The sequence below is a fragment of the Diadema antillarum genome, unplaced genomic scaffold (genome assembly GCF_040938485.1).
Source record: "Diadema antillarum isolate AM-2024a unplaced genomic scaffold, OU_Dant_1.0 seq00000386_RagTag, whole genome shotgun sequence".
Lineage (NCBI taxonomy): Eukaryota > Metazoa > Echinodermata > Echinoidea > Diadematoida > Diadematidae > Diadema > Diadema antillarum.
In genome coordinates this window covers 1992051-2015505 of record NW_027271384.1, presented here as the reverse complement: position 1 = coordinate 2015505, position 23455 = coordinate 1992051, and the positions used below count along the sequence as shown (strand labels likewise).

Here is a 23455-nt window from a genome sequence, read left to right as displayed (position 1 = left end):
GCAAGAACTTTTTTTTTTCATAGTCTTTACCAGTTATCTCTCCTTTTATCTGTGTCTGTCACACACACACACACACACACACACACACACACACACGCACAAATACACATACACACTACACACACAGACACACACGCAGAGGAAGTATGGACCACATGTGCAGAAAGTGACTTCTGATAACATGACCAGCACATTTGTGGGTTTTTTCCACCACGAACACATATAAAAATCACAAATGTCGCTATGGCGCGGTATGCCTCTGCCATAATGCATGATTCTCCTAATAGGTCTAGATAGCACATGTGGACAATGTGTGATTACATTTTCACAAAATTGGCAAAATACTAAAATGACAAGTTTGTCACAAATGTGTTAAATGTCCACCTTCCCTGACCTAGGTTTAATTGGATGAATAGGAGAGCAAGTATTTGGGGATTTAAGGACTTTAACTTGACTTTGACCCATTCATGCATAAGAGCATTGAGTAATTTTCAAGGTATGGAGAAAAAGTGCAATTTCTGTATTGAATAGTAATTTGTTGTACAAACCATTTTCATCTGGCCTTTGACCCTAAACTCATAAGATAATCACTGTCAGGCAGAACATGCATAAATATGTAGTAAGTTTCAAGATAACTTGAGCCACTTCCGAGACATGGAGGAAAAAGTTAGTTCAGCACTTTCACTTGATCTTTGACCTTTTGACCTTTGAGGCAAAAAAAGAAAAAAGAAAAAGAAAAAGAAAAACTTTCCAGAGAATTTCTATTAGGTTACACATGCATACACGAAGTGTAAAAAAAAAATTAATCCTGCTGGCATTGCATAAACATGAGGGAAATAGTAAAATTTTGAAGTGTTACACTGGACCTTTGACCCCTGACCTTTGACCCCATGAATCCTACATTCTCTAGATAATCACTGCCAGTCAGTACATGTATATGCTATGTTCCATGAAGATACCTTGAACAATTTCCAAGGTATGGAGAAAAAAATGAAGTTTTAATATTTTCACTTGACCTTTTGACCTTTGACCTCATGACCCAAACTTTCACCAGAGAATCTTAATTGGGTAATACACATACACACTAAGTTTCAAGAAAATATATTCAGGCATTTCATAGATATGGTGGAAAAAGTGAAATTTTATGTATTTGACCTTGACCTTTTGACCTTTGACCTTGAGCATGTGCACCCAAAAGTTGACAGGCACAACTTCACCCCCCAATACATATACATGCCAAGTTTCATTAGGATACCTCAACAGGTTTTGATAGTTAGCTTGTCCACAAAATTCATTACGGACGGACGGACGGACGGAAGGACGGACGGACGGACAACCCGAAAACATTATGCCTCCGGCACCACTTCGTGGCGGAGGCATAAAAATGCAAACATTAAACTAGATATATCGCTACGGCTACTGATATGCCTCCGCCATAATGCATGGTTCTCCTAATAGGTCTATAGTACAATGTCTTGACAAAGTGTGATGACAGTTTCACACAATTGGCAAAATATCAAAACGACAGGTTTGACACAAATGTGCTGAATGTTCACTTTCCTAGAACTAGGTTCAATTGGATGAATGATTAAAATGTCAGAGTGCAGGTATTTGGGGAACTGATGATTTTTACTTGACTTTTGACCCTTTTATAAGTTTATGCATTGAGTAATTTTCAAGGTATTGAGAAAAAGTATAATTTCAGTATCAAATGGGAAAATAGCATTATCTAAACCTTGCCTTTGACCTTTGACCTCACAGTTCCTAAGAGAATCACTGTCAGGTTGAACATGCATAAATATGTAAGTTTCATGATGATACCTGGAGTTACTTTCGAGATATGGAGGAAAAAGTGCAATTTAGCACTTTCGCTTGACCTTTTACCTTTTGACCTTTGACCTTTTGGCAAGAAACTTCCCCAAAAATATATATTGGATAATACATGCCATACATCAAGTTTAAAAAAAAAAAACCTTCAGGCATATTGCATTTTAAGGAAAGTAGTGATATTTTGAGGAGTTGACCTTGACCTTTGACCCCCTGACCTTTGACCCATGACCCCCAACTTCCCTAGATAATCACTGCCCATCGGTACAAGCATATATACTAAGTTCCATGAAGATACCTCGAACCATTTGCGAGATATGGAGAAAAACATGAAATTTCAATTTTTTTTTTCACAAAATAATCTGTGACCTTTGACCTTTGACCCTGTGACCCTTAAATCCACACAAAGTATTATCCCCCAAGGATATACCCTCATACCAAGTTTGATGTAAAACCACCACACGGTTCTTGAGATATCGACAAAAACAAAACGGGACGGACGGACGTACGGACGTACGGACGTACGGACGGACGGACGGACGGACGGACGGACGGACGACCCGAAAACATAATGCCTCCGGCCACTTCGTTGCGGAGGCATAAAAACCCAAACAAACAAAAACCATCACAAGATATACCATGTATCTTTGGATTGTAGGTGTTAGGTATATGGACATATAAAACCCAATATGTCCTGAATAGGCAGAAGTGGTTGATTCGTGATTGATTTATTGATTGATCGATTGATTGATTGATCTCTGAAAATACAAGGAGAGAATACAATTGAAGAAAGTAGATTGTTCTGACTTGATGTATGCTATGTCATCCCTACTGCTATTTGGAATCAGAAGCCAACAATATGGCGGGAGCAGTTTTGAAAGATACAGTTTTGGTGATGATGCGATGCTACTTTCTCGATGTATACCGGCTGATTGTGTTGATGAGGGAATAAAAAGGTCACTTGCACAACAAATTACAGATAATACTATATTAAACAGTGGAAATGTTTCAGAGAATCTTGACTGTTTATAAATTCATGGATGAGAGCATTTGTGTACAAAATTTGGTATCACCTACTTTATTTGGGTTTGCCACACCTTCACCATAATTTATGAACAATTTCTACACCATGAATCTTTCCACTTTAAAATACCACATCTTGCAGATTTTTTTTCTTCTTCTTCAATACACTGGAACAACATGCACTGTTAGTTACAATAATCATCTTTTACATTCCTCTATTCATGGGTTATCACTTGAATTATGTACTGCCTCTGCTATACACTATTACAGTATGTTTTGAATCTACACAAAAAGTGCTGATTTCAATCTTTGATCATCTCCTTGGCCATGAGCAGATCACGGTTACCTGTGAGCATACTTCACTCGGTCAACAAACTTTTTTTTCTCTTAATTTACATATAAATTTTATCTCAGATTTGAATAATCTTGTGTGTGTGTGTGTGTGTGTGTGTGTGTGTGTGTGTGTGTATGTGTGTGTGTGTGTGCTTTCTCTTCCCTCAAAGTATCAAATGTCTCATTCTAAGTCTGATTATTTTCATCTTAGTTCAGTTTCGGTCGATCGGTTCAGCTTTAATTTGCCACTCGTCACAAGTGCCATAAGATGGATATAAGAGGGCAAACCAGTCACGCAAAATTTGAGAGTGTACATCATTTAATTTTAAGGACACCAAAATGACTGTTTAGGAATTACTCCTGGCTTGACTTTCATGATATCAATTTGAACAACTGAGTGAAATTGGTTTCATTCCTATTGTCTCATGCTGACAGCCACATCTAAAGTGCTTTCTATCATCCATGTCAGGTTCCGAGAGGGGACATATCCAATGGAGTGAATTGTCCATACTGTTGGTATTAACAAGCAAACCATGCGAACATTAATAAGCAATAGTGGTGACTGCAATTCTTTCTTTTTTAAAAGTAAAAACATAGTTCTGGTAAGGTTTTGAGAACCCGTCTGGCATCATTTCATATTTACTTGCAATATATCGAAAGAGTCTACCAAGAAACTTTCCTGGCGGATGCAATTTGCTGGGATAATTAGTTGTTTTAGAGCATTTTGAGATCAAAAGTGTAGTCGGAATACCGACTTTTATTCCAGAAGGATCCAGACTAACTCGGTCTCAGGGAAAACTCAGCCCTATTTCAGACAACCCTACACGCAGTTTGTGATCGCCATATTCTATACATAGGCACTTAATAAGCCCACATTAATTTGCATGCGCGTCTAAGAGGATCTTTGATGCGCGCATTGTATCAACTCAGCCCATAACTGCGACAAGCCAGAACGAGAAGCGTTCCCATAGTATAACAATGTATAATCCAGAGGGACAACTAGGCCCCACCATCAAAACGAGGCCGAGTTGTCCCCGAGACTTTCATTGACTTGGAGTGAATGCTGTACAAATACAACATTCTAAATGTAAACTGCAGAGTTTTCAATCTTCTTTTTTTCTTTCACCTGACTTGCATGGTTGTATTATTACACATGAAACATGAGTACAGGTAACTCTTAATGTGTAATACTATCATCCCTTTCTAAAGAAAACACGCTATTTTGAGATTGTGAAAACTTTCATATTTTTCAAGACATTTTTTAAGTTGCACTGGGCAACGAATCATATATTTTCTCTGCCTGACTGCTTTCAAGAAAACAGATAAACCAAGTCTCATCTCCATAAGTGTATTTTTTGTCACATTTCAAAAAAACCCAAAAAAAACAAGCAATCACCCCTCCTTTTAGACATACTGTATACGCTATATATTTCGCGGGGGGTTTATTTTCGCGAATTTCGCAAGTCGGGAGCTATTCGCGAAATTAACAACACGCGAAAATATTACCTTCCAAAATGAATCCCTTGCCTTGGTGATACGAACATTTCAGTACTAGTATACCATGTCACGGCTTACCGAACAGACCATACTGGCTAAGTTTGTTTACGCACGTCCACGTCTACTTACGAATACTGTAGAGAGCCAATCCATTATCGCAAGGGGACCACTCGTCAGAAATCTAGCGCGATGGACGTAACCACTTCAAAAATGTTGAATTCTAACTAACTAGTTCGCAGAGTTTGGCAAGTCTTTTTCATGCAGTGTATAACTAGTGTCATTCTTATTTGCTAGTAAGCTGAAAATTCACACTTTCTTTGCCACTTCATATTTTCTCTGGTCCCCCAATCGCGAATTTAACCACTCGCGAAAATGTGTGACAGCGACAATGTGCGAAAATTTATGTACGCGAAAATTATAGCGTATACAGTATTAGACTGAATAACAGCTGAAGCTACCCTATGCACCAATTTAATTCAGAGAGCAAGCAGAGAAGATCACCACCTTTAAAGATCCTTATTAACCTTTTTTCTTTCTCTCTGGTCGATGACGTTCGAGATTCCTAACAGGGCGTATGCACATCGCATCATTTTACACTCTTAATAATGGGCTTGCAAATTTTACAGGGGGGAATCAAATCACTTCCTACTCTGTGAAACAGACATTAGCTGCTTGAGAAACAATGATACCAAACTTAACAAATCACAGCGAAAATGAAAATACACCGGGCCTTGGAGAGTTTTGATAGCTTATCAAAATATTTGCTCTAGATATACCAGGAACAAAAACTTTACATGCAGTAGAAACATAATAATCCGGATGTTTAGGTTCAGAATACTTCAGCTTCCTTATCATATTACACTGTTCCTCGCTTCACAAGTAGAATTTGATTTTACCCCATTTCTTGAGCCACATATCACTTTATCTACCTCTAAAAATCTCAAGCAAAGCATGCACGTCATGAATACAATTATAAAATCTATTCAAATTTTGTGTCTACACACTGTATGACTGTTGGTAAATCAGTAGACATTTGTAATAATTTTACATAATCCCATATTCAGTACATTTACTTTTCAATACATGAACCTTTGAAACAACATTCAGTGTGATCATTTATAGGAGGTCAGTAACCCACTGGCAAACTGGCAAAACAGAAGAAAAACTCGCAACCATGGTCTTTACAGCTTCACTGGAGATTCCACAACATGTTTAATTGCTATGTTCATTTCTCCTTTTTGTTATTGTAAATGAAACTTTCTTTTTTTTATTGGTGCTCACAGCCTGAATGTGAAATCATTGGTTTACTGTTTCATTATTCTTCTGCACTGAAATCACAAAGTGCCCACTGATTAATTTTAGTACTGGTACATGTTTCCCTGCTTCTGGATTGAAGCACATGTAACTCTGCTTGAAATATTAATCTCACTCATCTCAGCAACTTTTTTTTTCAAATGTTTTTTGCAATTGTTGAACAAGTGTCTGTCAAAGACAAAACTTATTCTACATTATCACATGATGGAGGGGGGGGGGGGGGTGGGAAGGACAAAAACTATTGTTCACTTATCAAATTCTGAAGGAAATTCATACCAAAAGGAACATGATTATGATATTTTGGGGAAACAGACAGAAGGAAAAAAAACAAATAAACTCACTTTTACCTCCTCTCGTACAAAAACATCACTGTGAATACTTGTCATCAACAATACATATTATGATTTCTCACATCTTTTAAATGATGAATGAGAATCTACAATTTGCTGAAAGAAATTGCAGTTGAAGAAGGCAAACTTTATGATGATCTCGAGGAAAATCTCTCTCTCTCTTTTTTTTTTCTCTCGGCCAAAGGTTGGGCTTTGAGACTTTCACCTCCCATTGTCTACACTTACCCCGACTCTTGCTGCAGCTGCTTCATTGCTGACGAATGCGGCATCGTCGTCGTTGGCATCGATCTTGAGCTGCCCCAGGGCTAGCACACCGGCTAGGATGTGGAACATATCTTCTTTCTCCTACAGCACAGAGAGACATGTTTAACCACTGCTGTATCCTTAATTTTCGAAAGAAACATCACATTCGAAAAACATACCAAATTGCATTTCAGCCTTTCATGCAAAAATGCCTTTGCGTTCATGAAAACATGTATATGCAAACATACAACACCAACTTTAAACACACTGCACATAGATTTGAGTTCAAAGTATTTATTACCATAAACAAACAAGAACATATTACCAGGAATGCTGGCTGCTTAAATTCTTTCCATATCTCATCTTGGGGAAAAAACATGAAAGAAGAAGAAACAAATAGGTTGAAAATTGAGAACAGTATCTGATATCCCTACTGTAGGCAATACTTTCATGGTGCCATAAGAAGAGGAATTTGTCAACATTAATATCATTAAAAGTGTGTATGATGATATTATGGAAGGACGTGGTAATATTTCACATCATGGCACCTTTACAGTGTACATAAGCACAAGGCTCAGAGAGAGAGAGAAAAAAAAAAAATCTGTTAGTAAATCTTTTAGTATTGTTTTGGACTCCCGATTTTTATTCCCTCTTTAAATGAAACTTTGATTACCTCTTCCAGGAATCCAACTAGGTCCATGGCATTCATGAGCTCCTCAAAATATTTTTTCATTCCTGAAGGGTTGTTCTTGAGACAAGATGGGCCATTCCTCAGGTAACTGCAAATAATAACAATGATGACGGTGATGGTGGTGGTTGTGGTGGGATGATGGTAGTAAGGATGATGATGATGATGATCATGGTGGTGGTGGTCGTCGTGAGGATGACAATGGTGGTGGTCGAGAGGATGAGATGATGATGGTAGCGGTGGTGGTAAGAATGATGTTTGTGATGGTGGTGAGGATAATGATGATGTTGATGGTGATGGTGGTGATGATGATAATGATGGTTGTGGTGTTGTAGATGATGATGATGATGGTGGTGGTGGTAGTAGTGGTGGACATGATGATGATGATGATGGTAGTGGAGGTGGTAGTGAGGACGATGATTATGATGGTGAGGGTGAGGATGATAATGATGATGGGGTGGTGAGAAGGATGATGATGATGATGACAGTGGTGGTGGTGGTGGTGAGAAAGAAGGATAAAAAGGGTGAGAGAGTATTAGAGCAGATGAAACGAGAGAATCAGAGTGAGGGAACCAGTGAGATAGAGAGTGAAATAGACAGGGAGAGATTATAACGGGAGAGACAGTCAGAGTTTTATAAGGGAAAATGTAACACAGTACGAAAGAAAGTGAGGTACATGTACATACAATGTATAATCCTCTTTTGCTTTTTGTGCTGGTACTGTCAAACAATATTCTCTAACTTTTATGTTTTCTACAAAACACCCATGTATAACAACTCATATTTTAAAGGCATAATTTACCATTTGCAGATGAAACACAAACCCAGCATTAGTGCTTTAAAATAGTTCTAAAATGTAAGTTAGGAATAGAAACAACCACTGTAAAAATTTTAATCAGTAAGATCAATGTTAAGTATTGTTAAATATACAAAATGTGAACAATAGTTATAATAAAAATGTTTCCAGACTAGTTTACAGTTATGGTTTATCGAGAAAAATACAGATATCTCCTTATATTTTACGCTTTATCGCAAAAATTTTATATGATAGGATTTTTTTGTGGTACAACAAACCTACACACATGCATTAAATGTCATATCTTGAAAAATTTTTAAATCACGGTTCCCAAAGGTAAACAGGACCTTTAAAGGGATATGATAGTTCTGGTTGAGATAGGTTTTAACTTTTTGCAAGATAATTAGAAACCACTTATATGAAATATTAAAAAGCATACCATTCCAGGAATTAGTTTATTTGATGAAAACTGATTTGAAATTGCTGAGATATCCAAAAACAAAGTGGTCCTAATAAAAGCTGGGACCCATCTGTCATATTAGAATCCCTTTGTTTTACCTTGTTTTTCTAATATCTCACCCATTTCAAAACTGATTTTCATCAAATAAACTTTGAAGTCCTCTTAGAGTTGTACACTCTTAAACATTGCATATATATGTAGTTTCTCATTATCTTACAAAAAGTTAAAACCTGAATACTCATTTCAACCAGAACTATACCATCCCTTTAATCATTGTGGTGTAAACCACTTAACAAGAGACAATAATAACCTTCAGATACCATCTTGCATTACTTTTGTAAATGTACTGCAATGCATACATACACATCCATCAATCACAAATACTTAAAACAAAGCGAAAATAACATGCACTGCGATTGATAATTGGAGACAATTATCCTGAATGACTCCTGGAACACAGTGTCATACAGCCTACCAGCAACACATCCCCTTTTCATAGACTTTGATAGCATTTCATCAAATAAATCATACACCTTCACTCTGCAGTAAATATTGCTGACAATATGGTCTTATGGATGTATGCATCTATCTCACTTTTAAATAGAAACATTCAAAAGTGTTTATCTTAACTGATGTTACATCATTAAACCACAAAGCATAACTGCAGAACATTCCAGGGTTGCACGTGTCATGCTTTTCATGAGTGCAATACGATCACATAGATCATACTTCCGCATGATACATTGTAGATCTACAAGTATCATCCTCTGTCAATAAATTAAATCAGCAAGCTGTGATGAAATATCAACTTTGCTTTGAAGTGAAGTGGCACGTACGCACATCAAATCCGAATGTTGTCGTATACGCATATTTGGCCAATGTTTTTAATGATTAGAAACCAAAAACAGAACTGAAACCATAGAACATGTATATGTGCTGCTGTTACAACTTGCTGTTTTTTCTTGGGTTTCCAAGTCTGGTATTTTCTACTTTGTAGTAGTCCTACTAAATGATCATCCTCCAACATAAATGTTTCTTTTCCCTACATCTATAAAGTCACTTTGATTTTATTATGAATGCTCACTGACAAAGTATGGACAGTCATAAACTGTGAATTATTCCTTGTAAAGGGATGCCAACCTCGGCACAAAAAATAGACATTCCAATGGACAGTATTATTCTTAAAAGGCAGAAAGCATATTTTGGTTCAAAGATTGGAAAATTGCACATATCAAGTATCAAAATCAAATTTCAGAAAAGAGCATTATGCGCTGCACATCAACCTCAAAAACACATTCTCTTATCTTTGATGACAAAAAAGGAAGAAAATATATTCAATATCATAAAATAAAAGAATCTATATTTATGAGTTTTCTTCAATTTGTCTTCCATTTGTGAAAATAACATTTGTAAGATTGCAAATGGTGATCAATATTTTCACAAAGAAGTTGGAAAAAAAAGATTCCCATCTTCATCCCTCAGGGAAATAATCTCTGACGTTCAAAATGTTGTTTACAAAGACACTATTTGAAAGCCCTGCTTGCATTTATACACTCTATGTGCACATTGTATGTGTACATGTGTATATGATCTACATCTTTACTTATATACAGCTGCGTATCTATATCTTTATCTTTTATCTTAAATCAGAGAAACTTGAATTAAACTATTACCACAATTTACAGGCAGATTTCAAACTTTCATGAATTTCCAATGTATGGGTAAATTATGTGAATCAGTCCGCTGTCTAGAATTACAATCTTCACAAATTTGCACGTTTTCGCCAATTTTGCGAGAGCCAAGTTTTGCGATATTAAAATACAGTGGACTCCCGTTATAACAAAGTCCTCGGGATCGGCAATTTCCTTTTGTTATATCGAAATTTCGTCATAACTCAATGAATAAACAATACAAAACATAGAGTTGATAATTTTGCGGCCCTAAATTTTACTTTGTTGTAACCAGAATTTCGTTATAATAAGCGTGTTCATTATAACGGGAGTGCACTGTACACGCTAAAGAGATCTTGTCTACACTACCGTATATGCACTGAATATTTCGCGAGGCAACTCGCCAAAATTTCACGCTGCAAACAAGGCCGTCAGCTCCCATTTGCGAAACTTTCATGCCGCAAAAATATTGTGTTTTACAGTACACTCACAGGTATTCGGAGGCATTCTGGAGCTGCAGTTTCTGCCTCATCTCATCGCTGAGCCCGGCCAGCATGTAGTAGAAAATGTGGAAGTTCTCCTCCCCAGGGTTCTGGAAGACGACCCTGGACTTCTCCAGCAGGTACTCCGAGATCTTGGCTCCCATCACTGATGGGGGCAGAGACAAGAGTCATGCACAACATGTTTAACCCTGTCACTACCACTTTTAAATCTGCCTGCATGCAATGTCATTGGTACATTGAGATGCTGGGCTGAAAAGGGTTATGGGACAAATTTGTCTTTCATAAGAAAAGCCTTTCTGACTATGAGAAATGACATGAAGGTCAAGGAAATGCATTCTCAAAGTGATAAAATACAGCAGGACTTGCTGAAAGATGAATAATGAAGGGGAATAAAAATATTGGGTTCATTTGAATTTCAGTAATGTGGCTATTTCTGGGGAACATCACATATACACATTAGTATGTGTATTGATCACGTGACTGGAGTACATTCCTCACATACAATGTATACTGTAGTATTGCTCATTAGCTTTGCACACAGTAAGAGAATCTCAATGAACTGTTGGTTCTTGCAATATGCACTATAAAGTGAGGTGGTGTACCACATCTATTCAGCTGGTTGTAAATAAATTGTCTTGAATCTATAAGAAGAATTTGTCTCCTTCTAGCGCAGATGTATCCATGATTATATCTTGAGCAGATGGTGGGGTGGAGAATATCATTAGAAAATAATGTGATACAAGTGATGTTCCATAAATAACAAGTGAAGGAATAGCTTTTTGCCAGCATCGTCACACGACAACTGCGACTCTTTCAGGGGTTTTTGACAACTGAAATTCTAAAATTCTTTTAAAGTAAGTGAAGGGATAGAAACTGCATCAATCTTAAATACCTGTAAAGTGTATTACCCCTCCCCCCCAAAAAAAAAAAAAAAAAAAAAACTTAAGGAGTTTATAATTATGACATATAAAGGTCTTTGTTTGTTTACAATTTTTTTTTTTTCAAGAGATTTCTGAAAGACCCTACACGTATATACCTACAAGTCATTCAATCCTGCAACACACTGTGGTTTGAAATTACCTGAGCCATCTTGGAATTTCAGCTGAATGTACTTCCCAAATCGACTTGAGTTGTCATTCATCACCGTCTGGGCATTACCAAAGGCCTCTAGAAGGGGATTCACCTAAGAAACAGGTAAAACACACGTGTAAACACAAACACAACACACATACACACACAAAAAAAAAAACACACACACAAACAAAACAAAATGACACTCAAGTGGGGTATGAAATATATAGGTTATCTCTCAAGCTAACTCGCATTTAATAACCCAATGAAACCCTCAGAAAAATTCACTGCAAAAATTATCAAAATTCTTCCTTACCTAAACTGGCAGCAGTAAATTTGACTGTGAATCCAAAATTTGACTATAGAAAATTTAATTTCAACTAGAAACATGAACTTTATAAAGAGCAAAGGTCAAACAATGGCAAATATCACAATGACACATAGCGTCATTGAATTAATCCACCAGTTATTTTGTTGTTGGATCACTTCTTTCAAGCAATCACCCCATCTATTTACAATCAGTGATAGAAGGCACATTTAAATTCTTTAGTGTCTCTTCAAAACATGCTCTGCTGCTTTGCTACTTGAAAATCTACCACGCTACCAGGATATCCAAACAGAGCAGCCATGGGAAAATCAGAAAGATGGCTGAGCAAAGCTACTCACCTGTAGAATCTGCTGCTCCAGTTGGGACTTTCCCTTGCACAGCTCAATCAGCTGTTTGATGATGAGTTTGGTGCTCTCTGTCTTACCAGCTCCACTTTCACCACTGCAGAATGACATCAACAACAATCAGTAATATCTATGATAATTGATAATGATAATGATTAATAATAATAATAATAATAATAATAATAATGATAATATTAATAATAATAATAATAATGATAATAATAATTTCATTATTATTATTATTATTATTATTACTACTACTACTACTACTACTATTACAATTACTATTACTATTATTATCATCATCATCATCATCATCACCATCATCATTACAACTGAGGCAGTGATAATCTCACCTCTAGAACCACCAATACTTCAAGTTCAACTACTAGTACTTTTAATGATGTTAATAATGGTAACAATGATATCTAGTAACATTAATAATGGTACCAACTAGAAATATCACTTAAGGTGATTAATACCCCCGCCCCGTGACGACAGTCTTACCCAAGGAATGATCTTTCCTTGATCTTCTGCCATTTAAATGCCGTTACCATGGCAACGCAGCTTCCGACACGTCCGAAAAATATGTCTTGCACATCTTCCCACCAAGACTATTGTGTGTGCCACATTTCATAAGCTTTTGTCAAAAACTGAGGAAGTAGTTCAATCCACAAGATCTTTCCTTGATCTTCCGCCATTAATATGCCGTTACCAAGGCAACGCAGCTTCCGACACGTCCAAAAAATATGTCTTGCACATCTTCCCACCGAGACCAATGTGTGTGCCACATTTCATGAGCTTCAGTCGAATACAGAGGAAGTAGTTCAATCCGCAAGATCTTTCCTTGATCTTCTGCCATTTATATGCCGTTACCATGGCAACGCAGCTTCCGACACGTCCGAGAAATATGTCTTCCACATCTTCCCACCAAGATCAAGGTGTGTGCCACATTTCATAAGCTTTGGTCAAAAAACTGAGGAAGTAGTTAAATCCGCAAGATCTTTCCTTGATCTTCTGCCATTAATATGCTGTTACCATGGCAACGTACTTTCGGGTACTGTCAAAAAATGCGTCTTGCACATCTACAACCAAAGGCACACATCTGTACCAAGTTTCATGGAAATTGGGCAAAAACTGAGGAAGTAGTTTGCAACACAAAATTTTCCATCATTTTGGCTCATAATATGTGAGCTGTTACCATGGCAACATACTTTTTGTCACTGTCAAGAAATGTGTCATGCTGACCTATATCCTAAGACAAACATTCAATATGAATTCCATGAGAATTGGAAGAACACTGATGAAGCAGTTTTGCCATGAAGCATTTTGCCCTATATTTTACCAATAACATGCCGTTACCATGGCAACGCACTTTTTGCCACTGCGGAAATATGTGTCTTGCACATTAACATATTCAGATGAACATCTGTACCTAATTTCATAAAAATTGATCAAAAACTGTGGGAGGAGTTCGCGACGCAAGATTTGTACCCATTTTTGCCCATAATATGCCGTTACCATGGCAACGTACTTTTGGGTACTGTAAAAAAATACGTCTTGCACATCTACAACCCAAGGCACACATCTGTGCCAAGTTTTATGGGAATCGGTTGAAAACTGAGGAAGTAGTTCGCGACGCAAGATTTGCAACGGACCGACCGCCCGACCGTCCGCTGATTCCTATATACCCCCTTCAAACTTCGTTTGGCGGGGGTATAATGATATCTAGTAACATTGATAATTTAGTAACGATAATGATGATACACTGTATATAATTGTATTATATATTTTCCAAGAACAATATTTCAGAAGTTGGGGCTACTCTAGTAATTAAATATAATTTCATGAGTGGTAAGATTCATGATTGAGAACCCCAGTGATGGAATGAGAAATACATAACAACCCTTTTCCAGAAGGAAAGTTAACAATTTTCCCCCTGAGAGATGATAATAAATTGCATCTGTGTCACAAGTGGTAGAAAATGTATATTTGGCTTGTTGATGATTTTGTGACTTACTTTTACACTGTAAGTTCACGATACAAAGCCACTCTAAAACATGGCACATAATATGGATAATGATAATACAACTGAATAAAGACTATGATGACAATAAATATCAACAAACACTTCCCTGATTATACCATTACTTCTACTAATAACAAAAACAGTGACAAGAAGAAAAACAAAAGGAGACAAAGAAGGAAAGGCAGAAGGAAAGAAAGAACAAAAAATTACATACAGGAATTACTTTCACATGTTCAACTATTTTAGTGCAACCTTTAGAAAAAGGAGCAAGATATCTTTAATCACAATATGCCCAAGTCCCTTTCACGCCTATTCACCGAAAGACACAGTCTGAAATGCAGGACAATACCTCAATCTATGTCAATATTGTTCTATAACAAAATGTACACACATACAATCCAATTTTGAAGCACAGTGCAATAGTACCGGTAACCAAAGTGTCAAATTCCCAAAGACAAAACAAATGCACAATGAGGTGTACAGAGATAGAGCTTCCATATCCACACTCTTGACCCGTGTATTTCACTTTATTGTTGCTATTTGATTGTTTTCAAAGTGGTATTGAAGAGAAAATTACAGTTTACAGTAATGGCTATCTTGAATCATACCGGTTAGATGTTGTTCACACTTGAAGACATTGAAAATCATATAAATCATTCTCAAAATGCATTTAGAATATCTAGCAATCAAAGAGAATCAAGACATACAGTACTTTATCTCAGATCAATACAAAAGGTATGCTTGCTATTCAAGCATCTTTTATACCTCCATCAAAATAAATGAAAGGCATTGAGGATTACTGAAAGGCTTGCGCAAAATAGATTGTTATGTTGTGATATTACGACTTATGAAAACGATAAAACCTGCATGCATGTGCACCCCAAAATGTGATACTATGATTTGCAGGGTGGCCAGCCTCTGTATACATATCAAGAAATATAATACAAATCTGTACTGATGCATTGTTATTTTTTTTTTCTATTAAAGTCAAAATCACATTTTGGTTTAAATACAAACATGGGAAACTGTACATACTATGACAACCAAGCCAAATCAAATTTCAGAATAAAGATACATGCCATTACAAATGCATATTTTCCTAATTTTGATGAAGAAAATATACATATCATATAAAGCAAGAATATACCAGTTGACAGCTCTCTATTTGCTATTTAGGCAAGTCCATGTTTCTATTAAAGCAATGTCCCTTGCTCATGTCAGAATCGTTATCAAACTACTGGGTCTATCAAAATCATAAGTGAGGATTACTGTGTGACAGTGCACAATGACAGTTCTTTCATTAGACTACAATTGAGTTTGCTTCGATTAAAAACTTGTAGTCACTTGAATCAATACTCATCACGAGCATAAAATGTTCATTGAAGGTTCTTGTAGACCTACAATTACAGAGACTCCAACTCTCCCGTTTTCGACGGGAGATCTCCCGCCGAAAACCCATTTTTGCAAAATCTCCCGTTCTCCCGTTTGAGATTTAATTTCTCCCGCCCTGGCTCTTTGTCTCCCGTTGGAAAGGATTTCTTACATATTTCTATCGTATGTTGAAAAAATAAGCCTTAGATAGCACCAGAGAGCATCTAGAACCATGGGAATTTCGCACTTCGCACACATCAACTTTGAGTCTCCCGTTTGCTAGGGGTTTCAGGCGGGAGAATCTCCAGATCAGAAGGTACTTTGGGTTGGAGTCTCTGCAATTATACTGTACGCACTGTATCTACAGTATACCAAATTTATACCATTTGAAGGATGTTGAATTTTCATCTGCAATGCTTTAACTGAAAGGTATGCAACTGCTTTGAGAAACTAAGCCACTTTAACAATGCATACAAATACACAGTCATAGCAAACCGAACTAATCAACAGAAACATCAAATGCAACATGGTAGGCACTATTCAGAAGTAACACTTCATTACAGACCCGGTAGCATGGGCATTCATGGGAGGTCCACTTCATTCACTGCCCATTGGGGTACACTCAAAAACCCTGAATAGCACTAGTCAGAGAATGTGTGCATCGAAGCCTACACTCATTGGCAATGATCAACTCCAGTGGAGGTTCTTCTGTTGTGTGTGTACTTTACAGAGATCAGTGATAAAGTTGACCTGTATGCAATTCGTTTTTAATACAGTTGAACCTCTCTTATCCAGCCTCCCTTTATCCGGATCTCTCTACTATACGGACGCAATTTCGCCGTGATTTTTTTTTTTATAATTACGGGAGGAAAGGGGATTCCCAACTCCTTGAGAACTCCTAGTCCTACACAAACACGCATGAATGACATACATGTATTACTTCCAACATGATTACATACATTACATCAAATTTCCGTCCAAATTGCTTACCTTCAGACATTTTAACATCCCCAAACATCCCCAAAAGTAACAATGAAAAGGTTGCAGTATACACATTACTACATGTGGTACTACAATGGGCTACATCAGTACATGTGTATGTATATGTACATGTATAAAGTATTGAGTCTCCCGTATCCGGCGAAATCCCTTATCCGGATGAGCCCCAGTCCCGACTTGTTCGGATACGAGAGGTTCAACTGTAGTATTTTTACTGGGATTCTCAAATATATACGAGCTGGGGCAGCCCCTCCACTCCACAGTACTGTAAGACTGGAAATATTGTCCATTTCGTGCGACTGGAAATATTGTCCATTTCGTGCGACCAGGAGCTAGCGCAACAATTAAAACACTTGAATATTTTCGCTTGTCATGTGGTGCAGTAATTATTGTCCTGATTCCACAGAATGAAAACACATGAAATTCATCTAACCCAGCCGAATGTGAAAAATTACTCACATGAAAATATCTGTTTTGACAGTACATATGCACTCCCGCTATGAAAAGAAGTTCTTGCGACTGACAGTTCTCTTTTGTTAGCCGAACAGTAAACTCTGTTGATTATAATCTTTTGGCCTGAATTCTTGCCGGTACTTCGTTACAACAGGCATGTTGTTATATCCGTGTTCATTTTAACGGGAGTGCACTGTGTCCTCACTCAGGCTACTAGGTCTTTAAACCTTGATGGAAAGAGGGATTCACTGCTTTACCAGTGAATTTAAAGTCTATAATAACATTCCTTTTAAAACAACCTATCACTGATAATCAAAACAAACTTAAAACTATGCTGGGTCTGCCAAAGGTTGGCTTGATTTATATGCTGTTTAACTACCACACATACCTATGTATACGTACTGACACTAACATGAACATGTAAATGTGTTTGGTAAATATTATGTTGTGTTTCTTCCACTGTGATGACTTTCCTGTGCAAGGTTCATTACAACAAATTTGAGACTGTTATCAACATTCGTTCAATGTTTTCTTTGTTTCCAGGTTTAGTCTTACTTCCTAGAATGCTTGAAGGTTCCTGCTTAGAAGTGTTCTGAGTAGTGTAATAGAATTAGTATCATCATCACCACCTTTCAGCACATTGCTGCAAAAAGAGGAACTTTCAGTACTGTACTTCTACAAGGAGTACAATCAGGTCTCATTTCCTATAAACTTAATATCAATACTCCACTTACAATACAAAGCAACATTCAGTTTCTGAAGCCTCCTTGTGCAGCCTCGAATAGTCTTTTTATCCAGTATATAATGTTATAAAATGGGTTCAAGAATGTAGCCAATTGGAAGCGCTGAAATGAGTCACATGTGCGTGCATTATTTTCTTACTAACATGCACAGCCGTGCAAAAAAGCGTAAAGTCACGGACGTCACAATGTTTACACTAGCAGTGCACACTCAATCAGTTGTTACAAGTGCGTCGCGCGCTACTATACGTGCTGTCAATCCTGTAAACAGCTTCTAGTTCTGGCTGCCAGCCGGCCTTTCTTGTGCATAACATGTGGCGTATACCGCGTACGTATATACTCTTATACGTACAGTACTTATACACTGTATGTGCGGGATTTCCGAGTGCGATGTGCATAAATGTTTGGGACGAACATCTTCGGACATCTTGACTTTTGAGCAAGTGCTACATGTAGCTGACTGGTATTGACCCATAAAGGTACATGAAAAATGCTGTTAGTATTCGACCCATTTTATAAATCAAATAATACACAGGTTTGAGTTCGTGACGTTAGTGGAGATGCAGCTCACTCTCGGGTATTTACAATGTAGTGCAACATGCACTCGGCTTCGCCTCGTGCATGTGTCACAATTGTAAATACCCTCGAGTGCGCTACATCTCCACTAACGCACTCTCACCTGTGTATTATTTGTATATTAAAGCACACAGCATATGACAAATATAACCTTACCGATCAGGTTCTGAAATCCTCTACAGGGGGTGGTTTTTCAAAATTGTCAAAAGGCTTGGCTGAAGCATAATGCTACAGGTTTTGAGAAGCGGCTCGTTTTGCCGACCCAGAAGTTTGTCACTGCAGGTTATTACCCGCCAACAAAAACAGACAAGTTGACATGACATACCAACACTGATAAGCTCTGCACAACATGCACATTTTTGTGTGCACCACAGAATTTTTGCTTTGTCGCACAAACATGGTATTCAAAGTGTGCGCCATTTATCAGAGGGGAATTCAGACACTTTGAGAACGGAGCCAGTCAGGGCCTACTTGGGCAAAATTTGAGCAGGTGGCCAGAGCAGTACAAAAACTGACAAGTGATCCGTTTTTGGAAAGGGCTTTCAAAACGGTTCAAGAAGGTTTAAAGGTTTATCTAAACTGTTATTCTTGGGTACACAAGTGTAGAGCATATTCTTAAGGGTTAGCATTTTAAGACTCTGTGGTGTGTTACTGTAAGATTTTATACATCATGTTGGGAGACATTCTTCAACAATGCAAAATTTGGGATGTTTGCATAGGGGATATAAAACCTTGCTGCACAATTTGTAGCACAAACTATCATCCTGTCACCATTTCATTGACACCTCCAAAAACCCCCTTATACTATGGGCGGGTATCACAGCCTCCTTGAGGGTGTTTATACTGCTCAGGCTGGTTTTGACCAAGCAGGCCCAACTGGCTTTGTTCCCATGGTAACCCAGTTCCCCTTCAATACACAGCACAGGCTTTTGAATTTCTCACATTACTGCAAATGTGATTGAGCATGAAAGTGTGCAAGTTGTGCAGCATTTATCAACGACAATTGGTCACAACGGTTGGTCACAATGGCTGGTCACAACTGCTGGTTTGTTCACATTAGCTGGTGATGTCCTTCTGTGATAATTTCTGGGTCAGCAAAAATGTGGCTCCTTGAACCCCCTAGCATTTATACTGCAGCCGAGGCTCTTTGAGACTACTATGGCAGGTTCTGAAACCATCCCCTGTAGGTGGTTTCATAACCTGACCTGATCGGATCTCCCTTTCTGAATTCTGTCTGTCTACACATATACTGAGCTGAAAGGCTGCTCAACACTGTTACATGCATGAGGTGATAGCATAATCAGGGTCTAAACTTCACTGCTATTCTGGAAAGAGAGTAAATGGACCTCGTTAAATTCATTAAATTTGCACGGCATGAGCAGGAAATTTACAAACATTTGCTAATTCAAGTGGGAAAGGCATTTAATCTCGTAAAATTGGTTTCCATTCTAAAAATCAGACATTTTGCAAGCAAGTGGCTATTAAAAGTGGGAGAAATAAACAATGGCACAAAATAACACGGAACTCAAATGATAGAAAGATCTTCACTCAACCTCACAAAACACTAAAAATGAAAGTAAAAAAACACATTTAATAAACATACTGTACACAAAACCATCCCACAGATACATGGTATCTAACACTTGAAGGGGTAAAGGGAAACTTCACTCCATGCTCAAGTTGACCTTAAAGATGTAGTGAAATCAAAGACAAAATTAGAGTCCTGTTATCTAACCATAGTTTGGTGTTTCAAGAAACATTCATATTGCACACAATCACACAAAATATGCACATGCGGTGGAGATGAGGTGGTGATGCTGCTACCACCTCACAACTCTTATACTGATTTCTCCATTAAAAACACACCAATAAACAAAAGAGAGAAATTTTGCAGCTCATCTTTTTTTTAAATGACGTTCAAACAATAACTAACTCCAAGAAAAGGTCATCAAAAATATAGATAAATAAATACAACTCTATCACTTGATCCAATCAAAAAAGTGCAATCACAGTTGAGACTTACAAGCTATACAGGGAAGCCAAAGAAAAACAAAGGAAAAACATCATTATCTTACCTACATGTATTTTGTAAATGTTACTGTGATGATCATCATTGTTGTGTGAAAAATACGAGGTTTGTACAGCTTACAGCTGTCTCACTTTTTGTTAAATGCTTAAAAAAGAAATGTCACTGTTCTGGGTGTTTGACTTTTACTCTGAATTGCAAACTCATTGGGAATATGGAATAGAGTTTGTTGTAAAACTCTCCCATCTACCAAACTTACAGCAAAATAGTCCTCACCTGATGACAATACACTGGTTCTTCTTTCCGCCAACGGCACTCCCAGATCGCATGAACTGATATGCACTGTCTGACACAGCAAAGATGTGTGGGGGGTTGTCGGTGCGCTTGGCATGCTTGTATTTATCCACATACTGAGGAGTTGGTTGCAAAAGAAATCATATTTGAGATCAAAACACTGGCAGAGTTAGCACCATTCTCCAAATGCCACAAGTACAGCCAATTTCAACAAATTAATTAAAACAGATATGAAATGATTGCCTTGCAGAAAGTAAGTTAAAAAAATCAACATAAAATAATTTGCTTGCAGTTCAAATGTAAGTGAATTGCAAGTTTCAGTCAACTAACTGTACATATAAGAAAAATGAATATGAAAATACTGTTGAAAAGTTTCATGAAGGCCAGTATACATATCCACACAACTTCAAAGAATAATTTGATACCATCACAAATATACCAATTCAATTCATAGAAACATTTCCATATGACTTCCCTCCCCCTAAAAATAAACAGATTTAGTAAAACAAATTCAGTTCACATGTATGATGTATATAAAACCAAAAGAAATTGGAAGGTTAACTTCAAAAAATTATACTGTATGAGAAATATTTTAATTCTCATTGACCTCTGGTAGGCACATATTAAAATCACTTTTGTTGGCACCGACATTGCTGTCACTGTGCTTTAACTGCATCCCCATCTCGATGGTCTTCCTGCCCCCCCCCCCAAAAAAAAAGGAACAAAAGTATGGTCTACACTTGTACGCACCTCAGGTAAATGTATAATGGTAAATCAAAAGGATAACTGGCAAGTAGAGCCAGGCTCAAAAGAGTCAGACTTACCTCCTTGCCATAAATGCCAAGGTCCCTGAAAGGGTTGATGGCAACCAAGATATCACCTACATAGGACTGAAAAGACATATCAATACCTGGATATTCAATATGTCTTTTTATAAATGAATTCATCATGTGAATTAGTAAAGATCAGAGTGGTCAATAGACAACAACAAAATGTTATATCCAAATCTTTAGCTAAATCAAATTTGATGCCTTGTAAATACAAGGTGCCCATAATAAGACCACCTGCTAGAGGTAAAAACCTATGCTTTCACGCACAGTTGAACCTTGGCAAGGCAGGTCAAACCTTGGACGGTGCAGGGGTGCCAATATTACAATTTATCATTGACCATAGACTTTCAACTCAACTTCCTTGTCAAGTGTCAGGAATGGAAAATCTCTGCCACTGGCACTGATATTGATACCATACAAAATACATCGTAGTTACCTGGTATACTCTTTGGGTTTTGAGACTTAATTAGAGCAAAATGTTTTTCCTTCATTTTATTTTACTCTCAGTCTAGGTACAGGTACACCTGTACATCGATCAAAAGACATGTTTATACTGACAGTGCTTTTAAAAGTATGATTTATTGCAGTCTGGTGACAGACTAACACAATTTGAGTGACACAAAATTTCTTACAAGTTACAGTCATAATTTCTATACAATGCTTGTAAAATAGTTTAAACACTTGTAGAACACAAGTAAAATTGTTATGTTGGGTAAAGTAAGCCGTGATTTAACCATATACCATCCAAACTTTGGCTGCCTGGTACATGTATGTAGAAACCTATTAATGCATTTTCACATGATTGAATTTTGGCACAGGAGGTCAAACTTTGGTGTGTGTGTTTTTTATTTTTTTTTATTTTAGGGCCTACTGTTCATTAATTTACAAGCTTACATGCATGGGTCTGCTATAATATACACTTATAATTTAGGAGTAGGAGACCGTCACCTTGTCCTTGACATTAAACCATGAAACTAGTTGTAGTGCAGGGTATATTTAATAGCAACGTGCTGACAAAGAGCTAGCTTTCCCTACATGTAGTCCAGATAGACTAAAGAAAAGTAAAGGAATTTTTTTTCTCATTTACCCTTATTTTCTGCCGTAAATTGTGGCGCTATAAAAAGAATGAAGCGCGAGTTCGTGTGCGATACGGTTTATAACCACCTGTCAATGGCATGCGCATGTCATATAAAACAAACACCAACTACAACAAATGGGACTGGGGAATCCGGCGCGTAATACTTACGTAGATCTGATCGGAATCGTATCGATGCTTCAGTTCTGCCAGAAGAACCTCTTCATCCAGATATGGCAGACTTGCTAGATCATGCGTCTGCCCAAGTGGAGCTCGAGCCATCTTGGTAGATTTCCCTCCTACTTTAAATTATGAGTGAAAACCACTGTTTCTGTAGATTCCTGACACCTGTCTGCGCCCAGTAACCCTTAATGTTTTGCTAGTAAGGATCGGATCCAATCGCGAATGCTGCTGATGGGGGGCCGGTATCGGTAGGGTGCGGTGGTGCGCCACTTACCACACAAAAGTTTGACGCCACTGTTGTCGCTACACAGCAGAGCATGGAATCACCGGTTCGGTGCATGGGCGTTACCGTCCTCAAAAGGAGTCACTGTTTACATTGTGTACAGACTTGGTCTTACTTGGTGTTTATTTTTAGCAATATTGCAGATCATC

At 37.5% G+C, this 23455-nt stretch overlaps 1 protein-coding gene across 1 annotated transcript in view; it reads right to left on the bottom strand.

Moving 5' to 3' along the window:
• The window catches only part of LOC139731840 (myosin-IIIb-like), a 66729-nt gene extending 43517 nt beyond the window's left edge, over positions 1-23212 (bottom strand). The window contains exons 1-8 of the mRNA XM_071642715.1: positions 23012-23212; positions 21760-21825; positions 20918-21051; positions 12442-12544; positions 11785-11887; positions 10693-10849; positions 7261-7366; positions 6570-6689 (exon numbers count right to left, since the gene is read on the bottom strand). Of these exons, the coding sequence (XP_071498816.1) occupies positions 6570-6689; positions 7261-7366; positions 10693-10849; positions 11785-11887; positions 12442-12544; positions 20918-21051; positions 21760-21825; positions 23012-23122 (900 nt within the window). The 5' untranslated portion in view covers positions 23123-23212. The remainder of the gene's footprint in view (positions 1-6569; positions 6690-7260; positions 7367-10692; positions 10850-11784; positions 11888-12441; positions 12545-20917; positions 21052-21759; positions 21826-23011) is intronic.
• Between the last annotated feature and the right edge of the window lie 243 nt (positions 23213-23455).